The 16226-nt window shown below is 47.3% G+C and overlaps 1 protein-coding gene across 2 annotated transcripts in view; it reads left to right on the forward strand.

Moving 5' to 3' along the window:
• Nucleotides 1-15321, forward strand: part of USP36 (ubiquitin specific peptidase 36) — a 726079-nt gene extending 710758 nt beyond the window's left edge. For both annotated transcript variants that reach the window (XM_086931077.1, XM_086931078.1), the window contains exons 19-20: nt 11695-11810; nt 13155-15321. In XM_086931077.1, the coding sequence (XP_086787203.1) occupies nt 11695-11810; nt 13155-13286 (248 nt within the window). In that variant the 3' untranslated portion in view covers nt 13287-15321. The remainder of the gene's footprint in view (nt 1-11694; nt 11811-13154) is intronic.
• Nucleotides 15322-16226: the final 905 nt, after the last annotated feature.

Below are 16226 nucleotides of genomic sequence, written 5' to 3' on the forward strand. Positions count from 1 at the left end.
CCTGAGTCTTGACTCAGTTTTTTCTTCAAGAGCTTCAAGATGTCTGACAAGAAGGCCTTGTTCAGACCCTGCAGAACATGCGAGAAGAAGAGGGTCCATGTGGATGACCTACACAAGTACTGCATTTATTGCCTGTATCCCAAGCATGAGGCAAAACCCTGTAAGATCTGCATTACCTTCCCTGCCAAGACCTTAAGGGATAGGGAGGCCAGAGTCCTTTTGTGGCTTAAATCCTCTTCCAAGGATGATGACGACAGAGCCTCTACCTCTAGCAAGAGGGCGAGGTCTCAAGAGGATAAGATAAGTGAGGGGAGAAAGCATGTTAAGACCTCCCACTCTACTTCAGGCCCTTCACAGAGATCCAATCATTCTGTCTCTGGAGCCTCAGCCACCAACGATCCGGCAAAGAAAACTGTGAGTAAGACTTCTACTGTCTCCTCTCCAGTGACCACTGTCTCTACTTCAACCTCTTCTTCTATAGATATGATATCCACTACATCTATTACTACTCCGATTGTGTCTACAAAAATTAGTATTGTGACAAAAAGAACTCTCGTGGACGACTCGTCGACGAAGACTCCATCATCAAAAAATTCGTCATCTAAGAAGAGCCCGTCGACGAAGTCGACGACTCCGCCGTCGACGACTGCCTCGTCGACGAAGAAAGCATCGACGTCTATCCCGTCGACGACGAGCCCGTCCTTGGTTACCCCGTCGACGACCGTTCCGTCGACGGTGGCTCCATCGACGACGAGTCCATCGACGACTGTCCCGTCGTCGTCGAGCCTGTCGACGACAGTCCCGTCGACGGCAAGTCTATCGTCGACGATGCCCTCGTCGTCGATCTCGTCGACGATAAATCCGTCGACGACGGCATCCTTTCAGCAAGTAGATGCTCCTTGGTCTCCGGGGTCATCAAGATCGATGGGATCAGCTTTACTAAGACCTACCACTGGGAATCAGGCCTTTTGTACGCCAATAGCGACAAAGAACTTTCAACTAGTGTCTTATAAGAGACAACAGGGTTCATATATATCTCCACTTATGCCTTCTCATCTTCTAGAAACTTATGCTGATGATGAAGAAGATGACTTTGAAGATGATGATGATGAGGGTGCTTTTGGTGTGGCACGTCACCCATCCGAGCTTGTCATCAAGTGCCAAGATGATGATGAAGAGGATTCATACGCTGAGCACTACTACCAAGAGGATATCATAGTGCCTCATTCATTGGAACATCAGAGAAGGCCTAGAGTCCCGGAAGTCACTCAGTTGCCGACTAATTTGATACAGGATTTACAGGCTATGCTGGCGGACTACAAGCATCGTTTTCCACCGCAAGTACCTCAATCTGATACTGTAGCTCCTCCTCGGCAACAGCCACCGGTTTCTCCAATTGTGGAAACTCCGCAACCGGTCTTGCCTCCACAAACTCCGGATACGTCATCAGAAGAGGAGGTAGAAGATGGAGAGTTGCCTAACATACCTTCATCAGACCCATGGGATGAATGTTATACCCATGCCGTCCCCTCCAACTCCACAACCTTCAGATTCACCGCCTGAAGATGTAGGTGGTTTTCACAACCTGATGCAGAGGGCATCAACCAGGTTTAAGCTCCCGGTTACAGTGGAGCAAACGGAGTGTTTTCTCCATGACTTTAAAGAGGAAACAAGAAAGATATCTAGAGCCATTCCCATGATTGAGTTTATTTGGAAGGAAGGCATAAAGATAATGAAAAACCCTGCATCTGTGCCTGCTGTGTTACCCAGAATAGAAAAGAAATATCGTGCTCCGCTTTCTAGTCCGGCGTGCCTTATTGGTCATCCACGCCCGGATTCGGTAATCTCTCAGGCGGCGCAGGACTAGATTCATAGAGCTATTGCCAGAGGACACAAGACAAGAAGCCAGGAAAGTTTTAATGGAAGGAGAGCGGGCAGCGGAAGAATCCATCAACTGCGCTCTAGATATGGCGAATACGAATTTCAGGCAGTTGGCTGGGGAAGCTGTCCTGAGACGTCAAGGGTGGTTAAAAGCCACTACGTTTCGTCCGGAGGTTCAGTTGAAAATACTGGACATGGCATATGACGGAGAGTCCCTCTTTGGAAAACATGTCGATGAGGCTCTCCAGACGATTAAAACTGACACAGATACTGCAAAGTCACTAGGATCTTTGCAATATAAAAGAGGATCGTTCAGAGGAGCTAGAGGACGAGGTTATTCGTCCAGAGGAAGTTATTACCAGCAAGGCAGACAGTATCAACCACAATACCGCCAAAACTACCAGTCCTCTTACAGACAATCTGGATCGGCTGGTTTCTCTCGCCAAGGAGGAAGAAGGCGCGCAAACATCCAAGGACGAGACAGTCACAAGAAACAGTGAGAGCAATTGGGCGCCACCTCCAACCCCTTACTTTCCCGTGGGCGCGAAAATATCTGCTTTCCAACAGCAATGGCAGAATATAACATCGGATCGGTGGGTGTTAGACTTGATCCAACATGGTCACACCCTAGAGTTCATCACCAAACCTCCACCAACTCCGCCCAGGGGTCCCCCTCCCCCTCGTCTTCACTTATTGTTCAAGGAGGTGCAAGCTATGCTACTCAAGAACGCAGTAGAGAAGGTTCCAATCCATCAGAGAGGGACAGGTTTCTATTCCCGTTTTTTCCTCATAAAAAAGAAAACAGGGGAATGGCGACCGATCCTAGACCTGCGCAATCTGAACAAATATCTCAAGAAGCAGGGATTTCGAATGGTCACCCTCTCGGACATTCTCAGTTGCCTCAACGAGGGAGATTACATGGCTTCCTTGGACATGGAAGACGCATACTTCCACATCCCAATCCACCCAAACCATCGGAAGTACCTCCGTTTCACTGTGGCCGGCGCCCATTATCAATTCAAAGTTCTCCCATTTGGCCTCAAGTCGGCCCCAAGGATTTTCACGAAGTGCCTGGCCCCTGTGGCAGCAGCTCTTCGGGCAGCAAAAGTGCAGGTCTTCCCGTATTTGGACGACTGGCTAGTCAAAGGTCCATCAGAAGCCAAAGTAAGAGCCGACATTAGGGCATGCCGCAATCTCTTCGCATCGCTAGGCCTCACAATCAACAAAACAAAATCTCAGATGCATCCAAAACAAAGCCTGTTGTTCCTAGGAGCTTGCTTGGACACGGTGGAATGCAAGGCATCCTTATCTCGAGAGAGACAACTCCGTCTGCAGGCGTTGGCCAGAAAACCGGCAAGAAGAAGGTCACTTTCAGTTCGCCTATTTGCATCACTTCTGGGGATGTGTTCTTCAGCCATCAACCTCATTCCATTGGCGCGTCTAAAGATGCGACCACTGCAAGAGGAGCTAAACTGTCAATGGCATCAAGCGACAGGTTCATTCGAGGACACCATCACAATCACCAACAGGATGGTGCATGCACTCCAATGGTGGTCTCAGATCAGCAATCTGGAACAGGGGCTTTCATTCTTGCAGAATCCTCCGGATTTTATTCTGACAACGGATGCGTCCATGGAGGGTTGGGGTGGTCATCTCCAGGAACTGCAAGTGCAGGGAAAATGGTCTCAGCAACACAAGAAATGCCACATCAACAGCCTAGAGTTGAAAGCCATTTGTCTGTCTCTTCAAGCGTTCCTCCCCAGGATAGTGGGATCCTCGGTTCTAGTCAGAACGGACAACACCACAAGCATGTTTTATATCAACAAGCAGGGAGGAACGAGATCGGCAACGCTATCCAAACAAGCCCAAGAGTTATGGAAATGGTTAACAGTTCACAACATAACCCTCAAAGTGGAGCACGTCAGAGGCCTCTACAACACTTTGGCAGACAAACTGAGCAGAACATTGTCAGATTGCCACGAGTGGGAACTGGACAACGGCCAGTTGAACTATGTGTTTCAGAGATGGGGCAAACCCAGGTTGGACCTATTTGCGACCCAACAGAACAAGAAATATCGGTACTACGCCAGCAGATTTCCTCAACAGGGGTCAAGGGGGAATGCCCTTTCGATGCGATGGTCAGGGACCTATGCATACGCTTTTCCTCCGATCCCTCTGATTCCACGAGTGGTGCGCAAAATGAAAGTGGCGAGTTGTCGCCTTCTCCTCATTGCTCCCAAGTGGCCTCGCCAGTACTGGTTTCAGGAACTCATGCTACTTTCACAGGAACCACCGATCAAACTGCGTGTAACTCCGGGGTTACTGTCACGAAACGAGGGCCAGGTGCTTCACCCAGATCCTCAATCACTGAAATTGCACGCATGGCTCCTAACTTCTTAGAATTCGAGCATCTTCAAATTCCTCAGGAATGCCGGGACATTTTAGAGCAGGCAAGAGCCCAGAGTACATTAAAAACTTATCGTCTCAAGTGGAAGCGTTTTTGCGCATGGTGCATCTCTAGTGCTTTACACCCTATAGAGGCACCGGCAGAAAAGATATTGCCCTATTTGTTACATTTAGCGCAATCTGGCCTTTCTTTTTCATCAATAAAGGTCCACTTAGCGGCCTTATCCGGGTACAGAAAGATGACCAACTCTCAGTCACTCTGCTCTTCATCGCTAATCAAGCAATTTATGAGGGGTCTGTTCCAGGCTTATCCCCCAGTCAAGCCCTCACCACCGGAATGGGAGCTCAACACGGTTCTATCACAACTGATGAAGCATCCGTTCGAGCCTATCCATAGAGCCGACCTAAAGTTCTTGACATGGAAGATTGCTTTATTATTGGCGCTAACTTCCGCAAGAAGAGTGGGAGAAATTCAAGCTTTCACTATAAAGGAGCCCTTTTTACATTTCTCCCAGGACTATGTCACTTTACGAACGAATCCAACGTTCATACCGAAAGTGCCTTCCCAGTTTCATCTAAATGAACCTGTCAAGCTGAAAGTTTTCTTTCCAAACCCGTCAACCCCAGCTGAAAAGACATTGCATTCTTTGGACATCAAACGATGCTTAAAATTCTATCTTCAGAGAACCAAGACTTTGAGAAAATCAGATCAACTGTTTGTAGCTTATGGCCAGACTACATTGGGGAAAGCGGTCACTAAAGCCACAATTTCAAGATGGATCGCATCCGCGATTCAATTCTGCCACGTCAAGGCTAATCGACCATTGACAAGATCTGTTCGATCTCACTCCACAAGAGCTGTAGCAGCGTCTGCGGCTTTGTTTGCAGGAGTGACGCTTGAGAACATTTGCCGTGCTGTGACATGGAAGATACGTCATCAGAAGAGGAGGTAGAAGATGGAGAGTTGCCTAACATACCTTCATCAGACCCATGGGATGAATGTTATACCCATGCCGTCCCCTCCAACTCCACAACCTTCAGATTCACCGCCTGAAGATGTAGGTGGTTTTCACAACCTGATGCAGAGGGCATCAACCAGGTTTAAGCTCCCGGTTACAGTGGAGCAAACGGAGTGTTTTCTCCATGACTTTAAAGAGGAAACAAGAAAGATATCTAGAGCCATTCCCATGATTGAGTTTATTTGGAAGGAAGGCATAAAGATAATGAAAAACCCTGCATCTGTGCCTGCTGTGTTACCCAGAATAGAAAAGAAATATCGTGCTCCGCTTTCTAGTCCGGAGCTCAACACGGTTCTATCACAACTGATGAAGCATCCGTTCGAGCCTATCCATAGAGCCGACCTAAAGTTCTTGACATGGAAGATTGCTTTATTATTGGCGCTAACTTCCGCAAGAAGAGTGGGAGAAATTCAAGCTTTCACTATAAAGGAGCCCTTTTTACATTTCTCCCAGGACTATGTCACTTTACGAACGAATCCAACGTTCATACCGAAAGTGCCTTCCCAGTTTCATCTAAATGAACCTGTCAAGCTGAAAGTTTTCTTTCCAAACCCGTCAACCCCAGCTGAAAAGACATTGCATTCTTTGGACATCAAACGATGCTTAAAATTCTATCTTCAGAGAACCAAGACTTTGAGAAAATCAGATCAACTGTTTGTAGCTTATGGCCAGACTACATTGGGGAAAGCGGTCACTAAAGCCACAATTTCAAGATGGATCGCATCCGCGATTCAATTCTGCCACGTCAAGGCTAATCGACCATTGACAAGATCTGTTCGATCTCACTCCACAAGAGCTGTAGCAGCGTCTGCGGCTTTGTTTGCAGGAGTGACGCTTGAGAACATTTGCCGTGCTGTGACATGGAAGAATGTCCACACGTTTACAAGACATTACTGCCTGCAATCAGCAAATCAGGGTGATGCGGCAGTGGGCCAAGCTGTTTTACGCCACCTGTTTCCATAAGGAGTATGTTCAGGTACTGATGTTCACTTATTTCATATAAAGTACATGCAATTCATTAGATTGTTTTTAAATATGCAGACATATGTTAACATATGATGTAATCTTTGTATGATGCTTAGGTTTTCTTTCCAGAAAGAAAATGCATACTTTCAATGTTTGAACTTGAACATGATTTATTAATAGATCAATCTCTAGGCGTTTGTTGGTTGTTGACGATACATTCATGGGGGTGCACTGCAATAAGTCTCCCACCATCCGCAACCGACTTTGCCTGGCTTACTGCTTGCTATTCTGATTCAGGCATGTGAATCTATGAAAGATACCCCAATACTGGATAAGAAAACAAGTTACTTACCTGTAACTTCAGTTATCCAGTATTGGTATCTTTCATAGATTCACATGCACCCACCCTCCTCCCCGGAGAGTCAGTTCTCTAAGTTTGGGATACTTGTTCCCACTTGTGCTACGAAAATCTGAGGAGAGCTGGCTCTGCAGGGAAGGTTCTAGAGGGTGCTGTGAGCTGATTGGTTGGAGCAAAGACTTTGGGTCTTTTAGCATAATGAGGTAGATAGGCTACTATAATATAGGCCTCAGGCCTTTTTCTAGGGCCTACTACTGCAAAGTGCTTTTGGCACTGCTTTTTTATTTACCGTGGGACTCCCGCCTCGACGACGGGGAATGATTCAGGCATGTGAATCTATGAAAGATACCAATACTGGATAACTGAAGTTACAGGTAAGTAACTTGTTTTCTTATCTCCTGCCAAGGAGGTCCCACATTAATTGAGAAAATTCAGAGGCTACTCCAGTGAGCTGGCATATAAACTGTGACAGTTGCCCAACCTCAGCAGCAATAGTCGCCCCAGTCCTTTCGAGATCTGGGACATGGGGTTGGCAGCAATGTGGAGGCTAGCAGGGTCACTGGTCCTCTTCCCCTGCAGCACCAGCCACCAAGCTGCTTTAGTTTGCCCTTAGTGGCACTTTCCCATCCCATGGAGATATTTTCTCCCAGTATGGGGATCCATCACATCCGACAGGTGATAATACAAATCCTTAAGCATAGCTATGCCCTAGACTTTCGTTTTTGCCCCGCCAAATTTCCTCGAGAGAGAGACCCCACACCACCACCACCACCCCAAACTTTCTGAGGAACACTTCTCCATTCTTTTAAAAAAATATGCTAGTGTTGCTCTCCCAAGTTGCTACAAAGAGGAACATGTTCCGGGCTTTGAAAGAGGAGAGGGTTGTTAATCTTGTTATTTCTGTGTGTCTAAAAAGAACAGAGCCCTCTGGCCTTTATTGGGCCTTCGAAAGGACAAATTTAAGATGCTCACACTGGCCTAGATCTTGGTTGCCCTAGACTTGGACGACTGGTTGGGGTCTTTGGATCTGCAGGATGCTTTTTTTCATATACCCATCCTGTAGTCCCAGAGATGTTATCTATGGTTTAAGGTCGACCAGAAGGAGTCTGTTGGCAGTGCTTCCCTTTGGCCTTTGACCAAAGCTTGGTGGTTCACAAAAGCGATGGCAGTGGTTGCCACACATCTTTGGATGTTGGAGGTGCCAGTTTTCCCTTTCCTAAATGACTGGCTGTTGAAGGCAGGCTCTCCATAGTCAATCATAGACCAGCTTCAAATGTCTGCAAACGTCTTCACATTGTTGGGGTTCTCAACCAAGCCGAAGTTGCACTTGACTTCTTTGCGGAGGCTGCCATTCCTTTGAGTTGTCCCAGACTCAATGCATTTCAGGGTCTTCCCTCTGCCACGAGTCCAGGACATTTGTGTCTTCTTGGTAGGGCTGGGTGATAAAATCCGAACCACTGGCAGATTTGGCAAACTTTTGGCTACTCCGCCTTAGGATTATAATACAGGGTTCCAGCCAAATGCCTTCAACTACCGCATGGTGGAGTTTTTTGTCATGCGCGTCTCACTAACTGTAAGTTGGTGAGCGATATTTGCCATCCCCTAGTATGATATATTAGGTCGTTGGGATGGCACCTAGCGCAATTTCTCCAATCCAGGCGGTCACGATCCTTCGCTGTCAGAAAGCTGCTGCTAGAGTAGAAAATCTACTAGACTGGCAGCAAAATTACCTCAAGAAGCAGTGCCCTCTGGCGCATCTCGTGGTTCCATTTGTGCTGATCTTTCAGCACTGAACGAGCTCCTGGTGCAAAATCAGAGCACAGGCAGCGCATAGTGCCTATATCTGCCCGTTTGCAGAATTCTGCAGAGTGAAACTCTGCAAGTTCCTCCTACCCCTACTTCTTGGCCTCTTCTTTCTTGCATCTTCTTGGTCAACCACACCCTATGGCACATGCAGACGTTTCTGCAATGGAAACTGAAGTTCCAGTGGACCCAGCACCTAAGAAATCTATCAGTTGTCAACCAGATTTCGGAAGAGACTGCTCACGATTTGCAGTGGTGGCTACTTGAATGCAATTGTTCCTGCAGCAGGCCCCTTTCCCTTCCACACCCAGAGCTTACGGAGGCATCACTACTGGGTTGGGGAAGTTAGCTGGAGGAAGGGAAGCTCATCTGGAGGAAGTGGAGATCAGAGGTATATAGCCTTCGATTGAAGCCCAGCTCCACATCAGGCTGTTAAAGTTATAAGCCTTTCTGGCAATGAAGGTTTTCCTGCAGTTCAACAAAGCAAAGACTGGTGCAGTTTCTTACAAACAACACCACTGCCATGTTGTATTGGAACAAGTAGGGCTGAGTAGGAACCTGGATTCATTGTCCGGAAGCTCTGTGCCTCTGGAGTTGGTTGGAGCATCAGGGCATTTTCCTGGTCATGGACCACTTGGCAGGATCCTTGAATGCCAGAGCAGACTAGCTAAGTAGATGCCATCTGGCAGATCTCGAATAGTTCCACATCCTGAGGTGGCGCAGGGCATCTTCCAACAGCGGGGAGAACCCTGGCTAGATCTTTTTCTCCACCATCAAACATGTAGTATCAAAGGTTTTTTGCATTGGAGATTTCACAAGAACGTTCAATAGAAAATGCATTCCGTCTGGAATATGACGCTGGATCCCTGTACGCCTTCCCACCCCTGTCTTTCGTGTCCCAATTTTTTTTTTAATTAGGAGCAACAGGGCCCAAGTTATCCTAGTGGTCCAGATCTGGCCAGGAAAGAGTGGTACCCGTAACTTCAGGACATGAGTAACCGTCCTCTGATCAGGCTTCTGTTTCCGGAGCACTATCTGTCACAACAGCAGGGTAGTGTCCTGCACCTGAACCTGCACAATTTAAACCTCCATTTGTGGAGTTTGGTGGGTGGCAGTTGACTGCCTTTGATCTGCTGCTTGAAGAGGTGGACATCATTCTGGCTGCCAGACACCCTTCCAAAGAGTGTTAGATGATATGGTGTTACGCCCAGCCCTGCCAACTTTAAAACTGGGGAACTAGGTTTGTATCTCTGCGTCAGATCAACATCCCATCATTCTTGGCAATTCGCCTAATCTCCTCATGCCTAAAGAAAATGTGACCTTGTGTAAAGTAACTAGTGCTCCAATGCCTTTGGGTCTGGTTTGCACAATATAAAACTGCAAAAAAAAAGAAAAGTCAGCTTATGCTGGGTGTGGGGAGAGATTTATTGCCTAGTGTGGGCTTTCACAAGCCAAGCTATTGGATGTTCTTTTCTTTGTTTTGTTGCTGGCCCACCAAAGCCTTTCAGTGATCTCTATGTAAGGTTATTTGTGGGCCCTTTTGGCCTTTCTACTTTTGCTGGACCAACTGTCCCTGTTTAAATCACCTGTTATGATGAGGTTTCTAAAAGGTTTGAAACCGGTTTACTCTCAAAACATTTGTAATGGCAAAGTGGGACTTTAATTTGGTTTGAACTTTTCTCATGTGAACACCATTCAAGCCGCAGCATAGTTGATCATTGCGTCTCCTGACTTCAAACACCGTCCTCCTCATTATGATCACACCGTCTTGTCGCATGAGTGAATTAAAGGCACTCAGTGTAACCGCCGTACACCACTTTTTACCCTAGGCAAGTTGGTGTTGAGGACTCAGGCAGTGTTCATGTCTAAAGTTGTGACACTTTTTCACATCTGGTAATCCTGCGTTCTTTGTCCCACTTATTGCTTGAAAGAGGAGAGGCTACAGTTGCTGGACCTAAATTGGGCGTTTAGCTTTCATGTTGATCGTACCAAGGAACACTTTGTTTGGACAATCAGCTTTTTGTGGGATTCTCCCAGGTGAAGAAATTGAACTTTATGCAGAAGGGTATACTATCGAGGTTGAATGTCCTCTCCATCAAGTTCTGCTACAGCCTGGCCAAGAAGCGGCCCACAGAAGGTCCATTCCACTTCGCCCAAGGCAGCTACCACTGTGTTGGCACGTGTATTGCCTGTTGTTGACATCTGCCAGCCTGCACCATTCACGAAGCAATACTGCCTTGACAGTCAGGTCCGGCGTGTATGACATTTTACCCCTTAGGTTCTGCAAGAGTTTTTGGTCTGACCTCACTCCACAGATCCTCCACTTTGGGGAGGTACTGCTTTGGTATAATATTTTTAGGTGAGGAATCAGCAGTTAAAAAGATAAATCAGAAACAAGTTACTTACTTTTGGTAACACTGGTAGATACTCTAGCCGAAGATTTAGTGCGCTCCCATCTCCCTGTTCTCTTAAGTGGCCTATTTTACATTAAATAATGTTCCAAGTTAGAACCTGCACACTGGTAAAAACAACCATTCACGGTCCGCTGCTAAGGGCGCAGAATGAGGCCTTAGAAGCGGAAACTGATGTCAGCGTGCATGCGTGATGCTTGCATGCTCCACTCTTGACACTTCCAGGTTGTTAGAGTTCGTGTGGAGGCACATAGTGCCACCGAGTGGTGAGCAAGAGCATCGCTTGAAAGGTTCCGAATCCAGTCTAGTGATTGGGGAGCATTCTAAGGTGAGGAATCTGCAGTTACATAGTAGAGAATCCACCAGAAAGAGCTCTAACGAAGGTAAGTAACTTATTCTTCTGATCACTGCGCGACTGTGATTATGATGATACATGTCTGAGTAATCCTTCTGTTTTTGACACTTCCTTTCTCTTCACTTGGAGCATCTATGGTTGTAGGACTTTGTAAACCTGCTGAATACTAACCTAAATAATCATTTAAATAAAAAAGACACTCTTCTGTGCGGGTAGGACAGTTGTTATATCTGCTTACTAGGATGTGGACTGTGATAGTGCACTCCGATTGATTCTGCTTTGCTAGTTCTTATGTACTAACTCTGCATGGAAGGAATCCTCTTACAGTAACATTTTTAACATGCTGCTGCCCACGCCTTTTACGAACAGTGTGGCATTGACGATCGTTTCTGTTAATTTCTAGGACTGTCCCACGTCCTCTTCACAGAAGGCCTCTGTATAGAATATGCTCATTCACCAGTTATTTATGTACTGTTGTATTTCTCTGACCTACAGTGCTGACTTGGGACGGGGCAGTGTCTGCCATAAGTCAGGACGCCATCCAGGACTTTAGGGATTCCAAAGACCAAACTGTAATCGATGAATGGGATGAGGAGTTTGACAGCGGGAAGGTAAGAATGACACTTAAAGATAGTTGTTGATGTCTACCTCTTGAAATATGAATGTTGCTGAGAGGTGTGAACTTTCAGCCACACAGGTCAAAGTGAGGCATGGGTTGCTCAGCATATTTCAATAAAGCGGTCATTTTGGGGTAAATTGCTCCCTGTAGTCTGCCCGGAATAGATCTCTTGTGTTGCCGCATTAGGTTACTAGGTATAAACCTGCCTGAGCTTGCACATCAGGATAGCCAATAGATTAGACGTTATACTCGTTTACTTTCTGAATTTGACTTAACTGTGGCGTCTGGACTAATGTTGCATTATTGATCAGTTTACTTTTTCACTGTTTCAGTGACAGCACTCATTCTCTTGGTTGGTTTGTTGGTTGTAGAGGCGTAAGGCAGGAGTAACTATGTAATCAGTGATCAGTGTAGGATTTCAAGCTGGGTTGGACATTTCCCAGATTTGTACGTCGCTAAATAGGTTTTGAAGGTTAAGTAGAGATTGTGTGCTGCATTCAGATGGGTAAGCAATGCACCATCCCTACGAGAACAATGCCTTTTAATTGGAATGAGTTTGCTTCTAATCCTAAAGAATCTGTTAATGGGAATGTTGTGTGCCTACTGAGATGAGTATTCGAGTGCCCGTGTCCTAAATTAAAGTTGCTGCAATGAAAAAGATAGTAGTTAAAACGCAGTGTGCAAGGAGCTGTGCCATACAGCAATCTACCTTGTTCTGCCTAATCTTCCTGGGGCCATGAGCTTTACATTTAAGACTATTGCTTTCCAAAACATGCAGGTTGCCTTTATTGTTAAGATAGAATTTATGGAGTCGGACTACATTCTGGTAAATATCAGATCTTGAGCTCTGATTAAGTCTGTGTAAGACGTAGTATTCAGCTGCTTACGTGTTGGGTCAACCAAGGGGCACCTCTCCATGTTAATATAAATATTATTGTGATATCGTATTTTGGTACGTGGGGAAACTGCAAGATGTATTATGCTTTCTTCTCCATGTCCCCTGGATGTACTTTTTATTTGTACAAGAAAGTCAAAAATAAAAATTAAAAATGCGGTTGCAAGGTGGTTAAACTGGTTCAGGAATCGCCACAATCGAGCATTTTCAAAGAATGTATAATTAAATGAAAGTTTGAGTTTAGAAACAAATTCCTGTGCTTCTGTTGTTGGAAGCATTAACATTGTCAATTAGCTATGTTGCCGTACAGAATGGTGCGTCATATCCTTACTGTATTGAATGTGTGTCAGGTCATTCTTGGGTACCTAATACAAGAGGGAACTGTTAAACACGTTTCGAGCCTTTGTTCTAATGAGTGCTCTAATATGACTCCTACTTCAGGTGAAAAAGGCTAAAAAGTTGAAGCAAGAAAGGAGGAGACGTCTCAATGCCTTTCAGAAGCTACAAAACAGACGCAACTTCTGGTCCATGACGCACCCTGGGAAGTTTTCCAGCTTCAGTTCCAAGTTCTGAGAAATAACGTGAGTTAATGAGAAATAACGTGAGTTAATGAGATGTTATGGCCTTGTTTTCCTGGGTAGAATGCAGGTAAAAGGAGAAGAGTATTGCTATTTTTGCGTCAGAATAGAACTCAATACATTATGCTAGAAAATGTATCAAATGTACGTGTAATGAAGCTAAAGAACCCTATGCGTTTATCTTTGCTCCTATGAGTCATGAGTCTTGAGTCATGTTGGTGTCTTACCCTGTTGTTTTTAGGTTTCGCGTCAGACAGTGCATGTGCTGTCTGTTGAAATCTGCTAGCTTATGGTCGGCTTATAGTGCCCACACCGCCATCGCTCGCTCCACTTGCACCCACTACATACACAACCAAGAAGACTCATGAGACATAAATGTGGGAAAACGGTGGTGCAGGTTTATTTGCATACAACAGCAGATAGGTGGGTCATCTTACGGGCGATCCAAGACGGCAGCCCCTCGCTGACCCGCCTGCCTAATTAGCCACTTTGCACGGTAAGTCGATGCTCTTGACGGTGCAATACTTTAATAGTTCTCGTTTACTCCCGCCCCCCCTGTCAGGGCGGAGCGATGAGGCACACCCCCGGTCGGTTTAGGCCCCCCGACCGCCCGAAGGACTAACGGGGCGCCGACGTTGTTTCCTGGAACCCCCTCGGCTCCAGGTTCTTGGCTCGGGCACCCCTACCGTGCCAGGCAGAGGTATTGATGTTTCCTTCTGCCGCAGAGGTACCCTTACTGTCCATCTGCTTCCAGATCGCCCTGTGACTCCGCCTGCAACACAAAACAGACCATTAATTGTTCATACCAACCTGCTGCTCTGCCGCTGGGTCTGGGCCAGGGTGGGAACAGCGCAGAGTAGCAAGACGAAACGCGGCGGAAAAGAGGAAGGAAAGAACCATGCTGGCCTAGATAAAGGCCCTAGGACCGCCCACCACCTTCCATGCTCGCCCTGCATTGGCCACCCCTTAAAGGGGGCGGCACCCTGACTGTCGCGCTGAGGACGTTTTGCTCGCGAGGCATGTGTCACTAAGACGCTGTCTCGCGTTATCTCCCCTTCGCGTCGCGCGGCCAGCGGCATAGTGCCCACACCGCCATCGCTCGCTCCACTTGCACCCACTACATACACAACCAAGACTCATGAGACATAAATGTGGGAAAACGGTGGTGCAGGTTTATTTGCATACAACAGCAGATAGGTGGGTCATCTTACGGGCGATCCAAGACGGCAGCCCCTCGCTGACCCGCCTGCCTAATTAGCCACTTTGCACGGTAAGTCGATGCTCTTGACGGTGCAATACTTTAATAGTTCTCGTTTACTCCCGCCCCCCCTGTCAGGGCGGAGCGATGAGGCACACCCCCGGTCGGTTTAGGCCCCCCGACCGCCCGAAGGACTAACGGGGCGCCGACGTTGTTTCCTGGAACCCCCTCGGCTCCAGGTTCTTGGCTCGGGCACCCCTACCGTGCCAGGCAGAGGTATTGCTGTTTCCTTCTGCCGCAGAGGTACCCTTACTGTCCATCTGCTTCCAGATCGCCCTGTACTCCGCCACAGCTCTGGAGGAGGCCCCCGTCGATGACAGAGCCCCCCACCACCTAGCCACCTTTATACCTAGCACCCTCAGATCATAGGCACCCTGCTGCTGCCAGAGCTTCCTGTAAGTCAAGGAGAAAAACATCCATACCAATCCCGGACAAGTGAACCCCATCCCTTTCGTAGTCCCCAACAGTCCTTTCCTGTATTAGTGCGTGCCTAATAAACCCCAGGCCCCTCTTCTCCATGCATTTTGCATAGCCCTGTTCACCCTTCTCAGCAAGGGGTGGCCGTGCTCCCATCCATGTCCGCGCGGAACAATCTCTGACCATACCAATTCAGTGATCCCCAGCTCGTTTGTTATCGCCGTGCACTCCCGCAGCATGGCCTCCACTAAGGCTCGCCTCCCCATGGTTACCAGGTCATTACCACCCAAGTGTATCACTAGCATGTTGGGAGGTCCCCCCCAGGCTGCCACGCCCTGCCCCAGCCTGCGCTTCAGCTGACCCCATCTCATCCCGGTGAGCCCATCCATATTATCCGTGTCTTTGCAAAGGCCAACTCCCATTTCCTGTGTGACGCCCATTGTTCGAGTCTGGAGACGTACGAACGCCCCACCAAATGGGGGTGCTTTCCTGTTTTAACGTATTTCGTGATTATGCGTGCTTCGATTGTTTCAGCAACTAAGGCCCCTTTTAACTAAGCGATGGTCAATACCCTTGTTATGTCCACCCACCTAGACGGCATAACAGTTGTATAGTGATAAATAAAGCATCGTTGGGAAGAAGTAAAATCGCGCGCCGTGAACGCATAAGCCAGCACTGATAATTATTCAGGCTTGCGAGTGATACGACTGTGTCAAGCCACGCCAGAGTTAATAAAGCCCGGGCACGGGAGGGACAAACCCCTTTTTAATTGTCACGCTCTGGTCCCAGCGGAACGGTCTAATTGTGTATTAATTATAGGCTGCCAACACCAGTGATTACCTTGGTGGATTGAATTGAGCAGTCAAAACTCTTGCCCCCCCTACCTGAGCCCCTTCGTAGCGTGCCATTGGAATTCATTACCAACCCCTCTAACAGGCGATGCCCTTTGTTACTCGGGCTCCCTAACCGGGCCCTGGCCACCCTAGGGGGCAACTCATTGGCTGATATTGCGCCTGTCTGTGCCCTGCTAGTACAACCAGATATATTAACTAATAATCTGTTACGTAACGTACACAGGGCCATGCATGTACCGCCAGAGCTCACTCTTCACAAATGGATGCATTCTCCGAGTATACCTAAACTCGCTCCGACTGAATGATGGAACTGTTAATTAAAACACAGCAGATTTGTGACGTTGCCAGTAATGGTTCTCTTAGTTAGAAAGACACATAAGCTAGCCTGAATTGTCATATACACATC

The sequence above is a fragment of the Lissotriton vulgaris genome, chromosome 7, assembly GCF_964263255.1.
Source record: "Lissotriton vulgaris chromosome 7, aLisVul1.2, whole genome shotgun sequence".
In the NCBI taxonomy this organism is placed as follows: Eukaryota; Metazoa; Chordata; class Amphibia; order Caudata; family Salamandridae; genus Lissotriton; species Lissotriton vulgaris.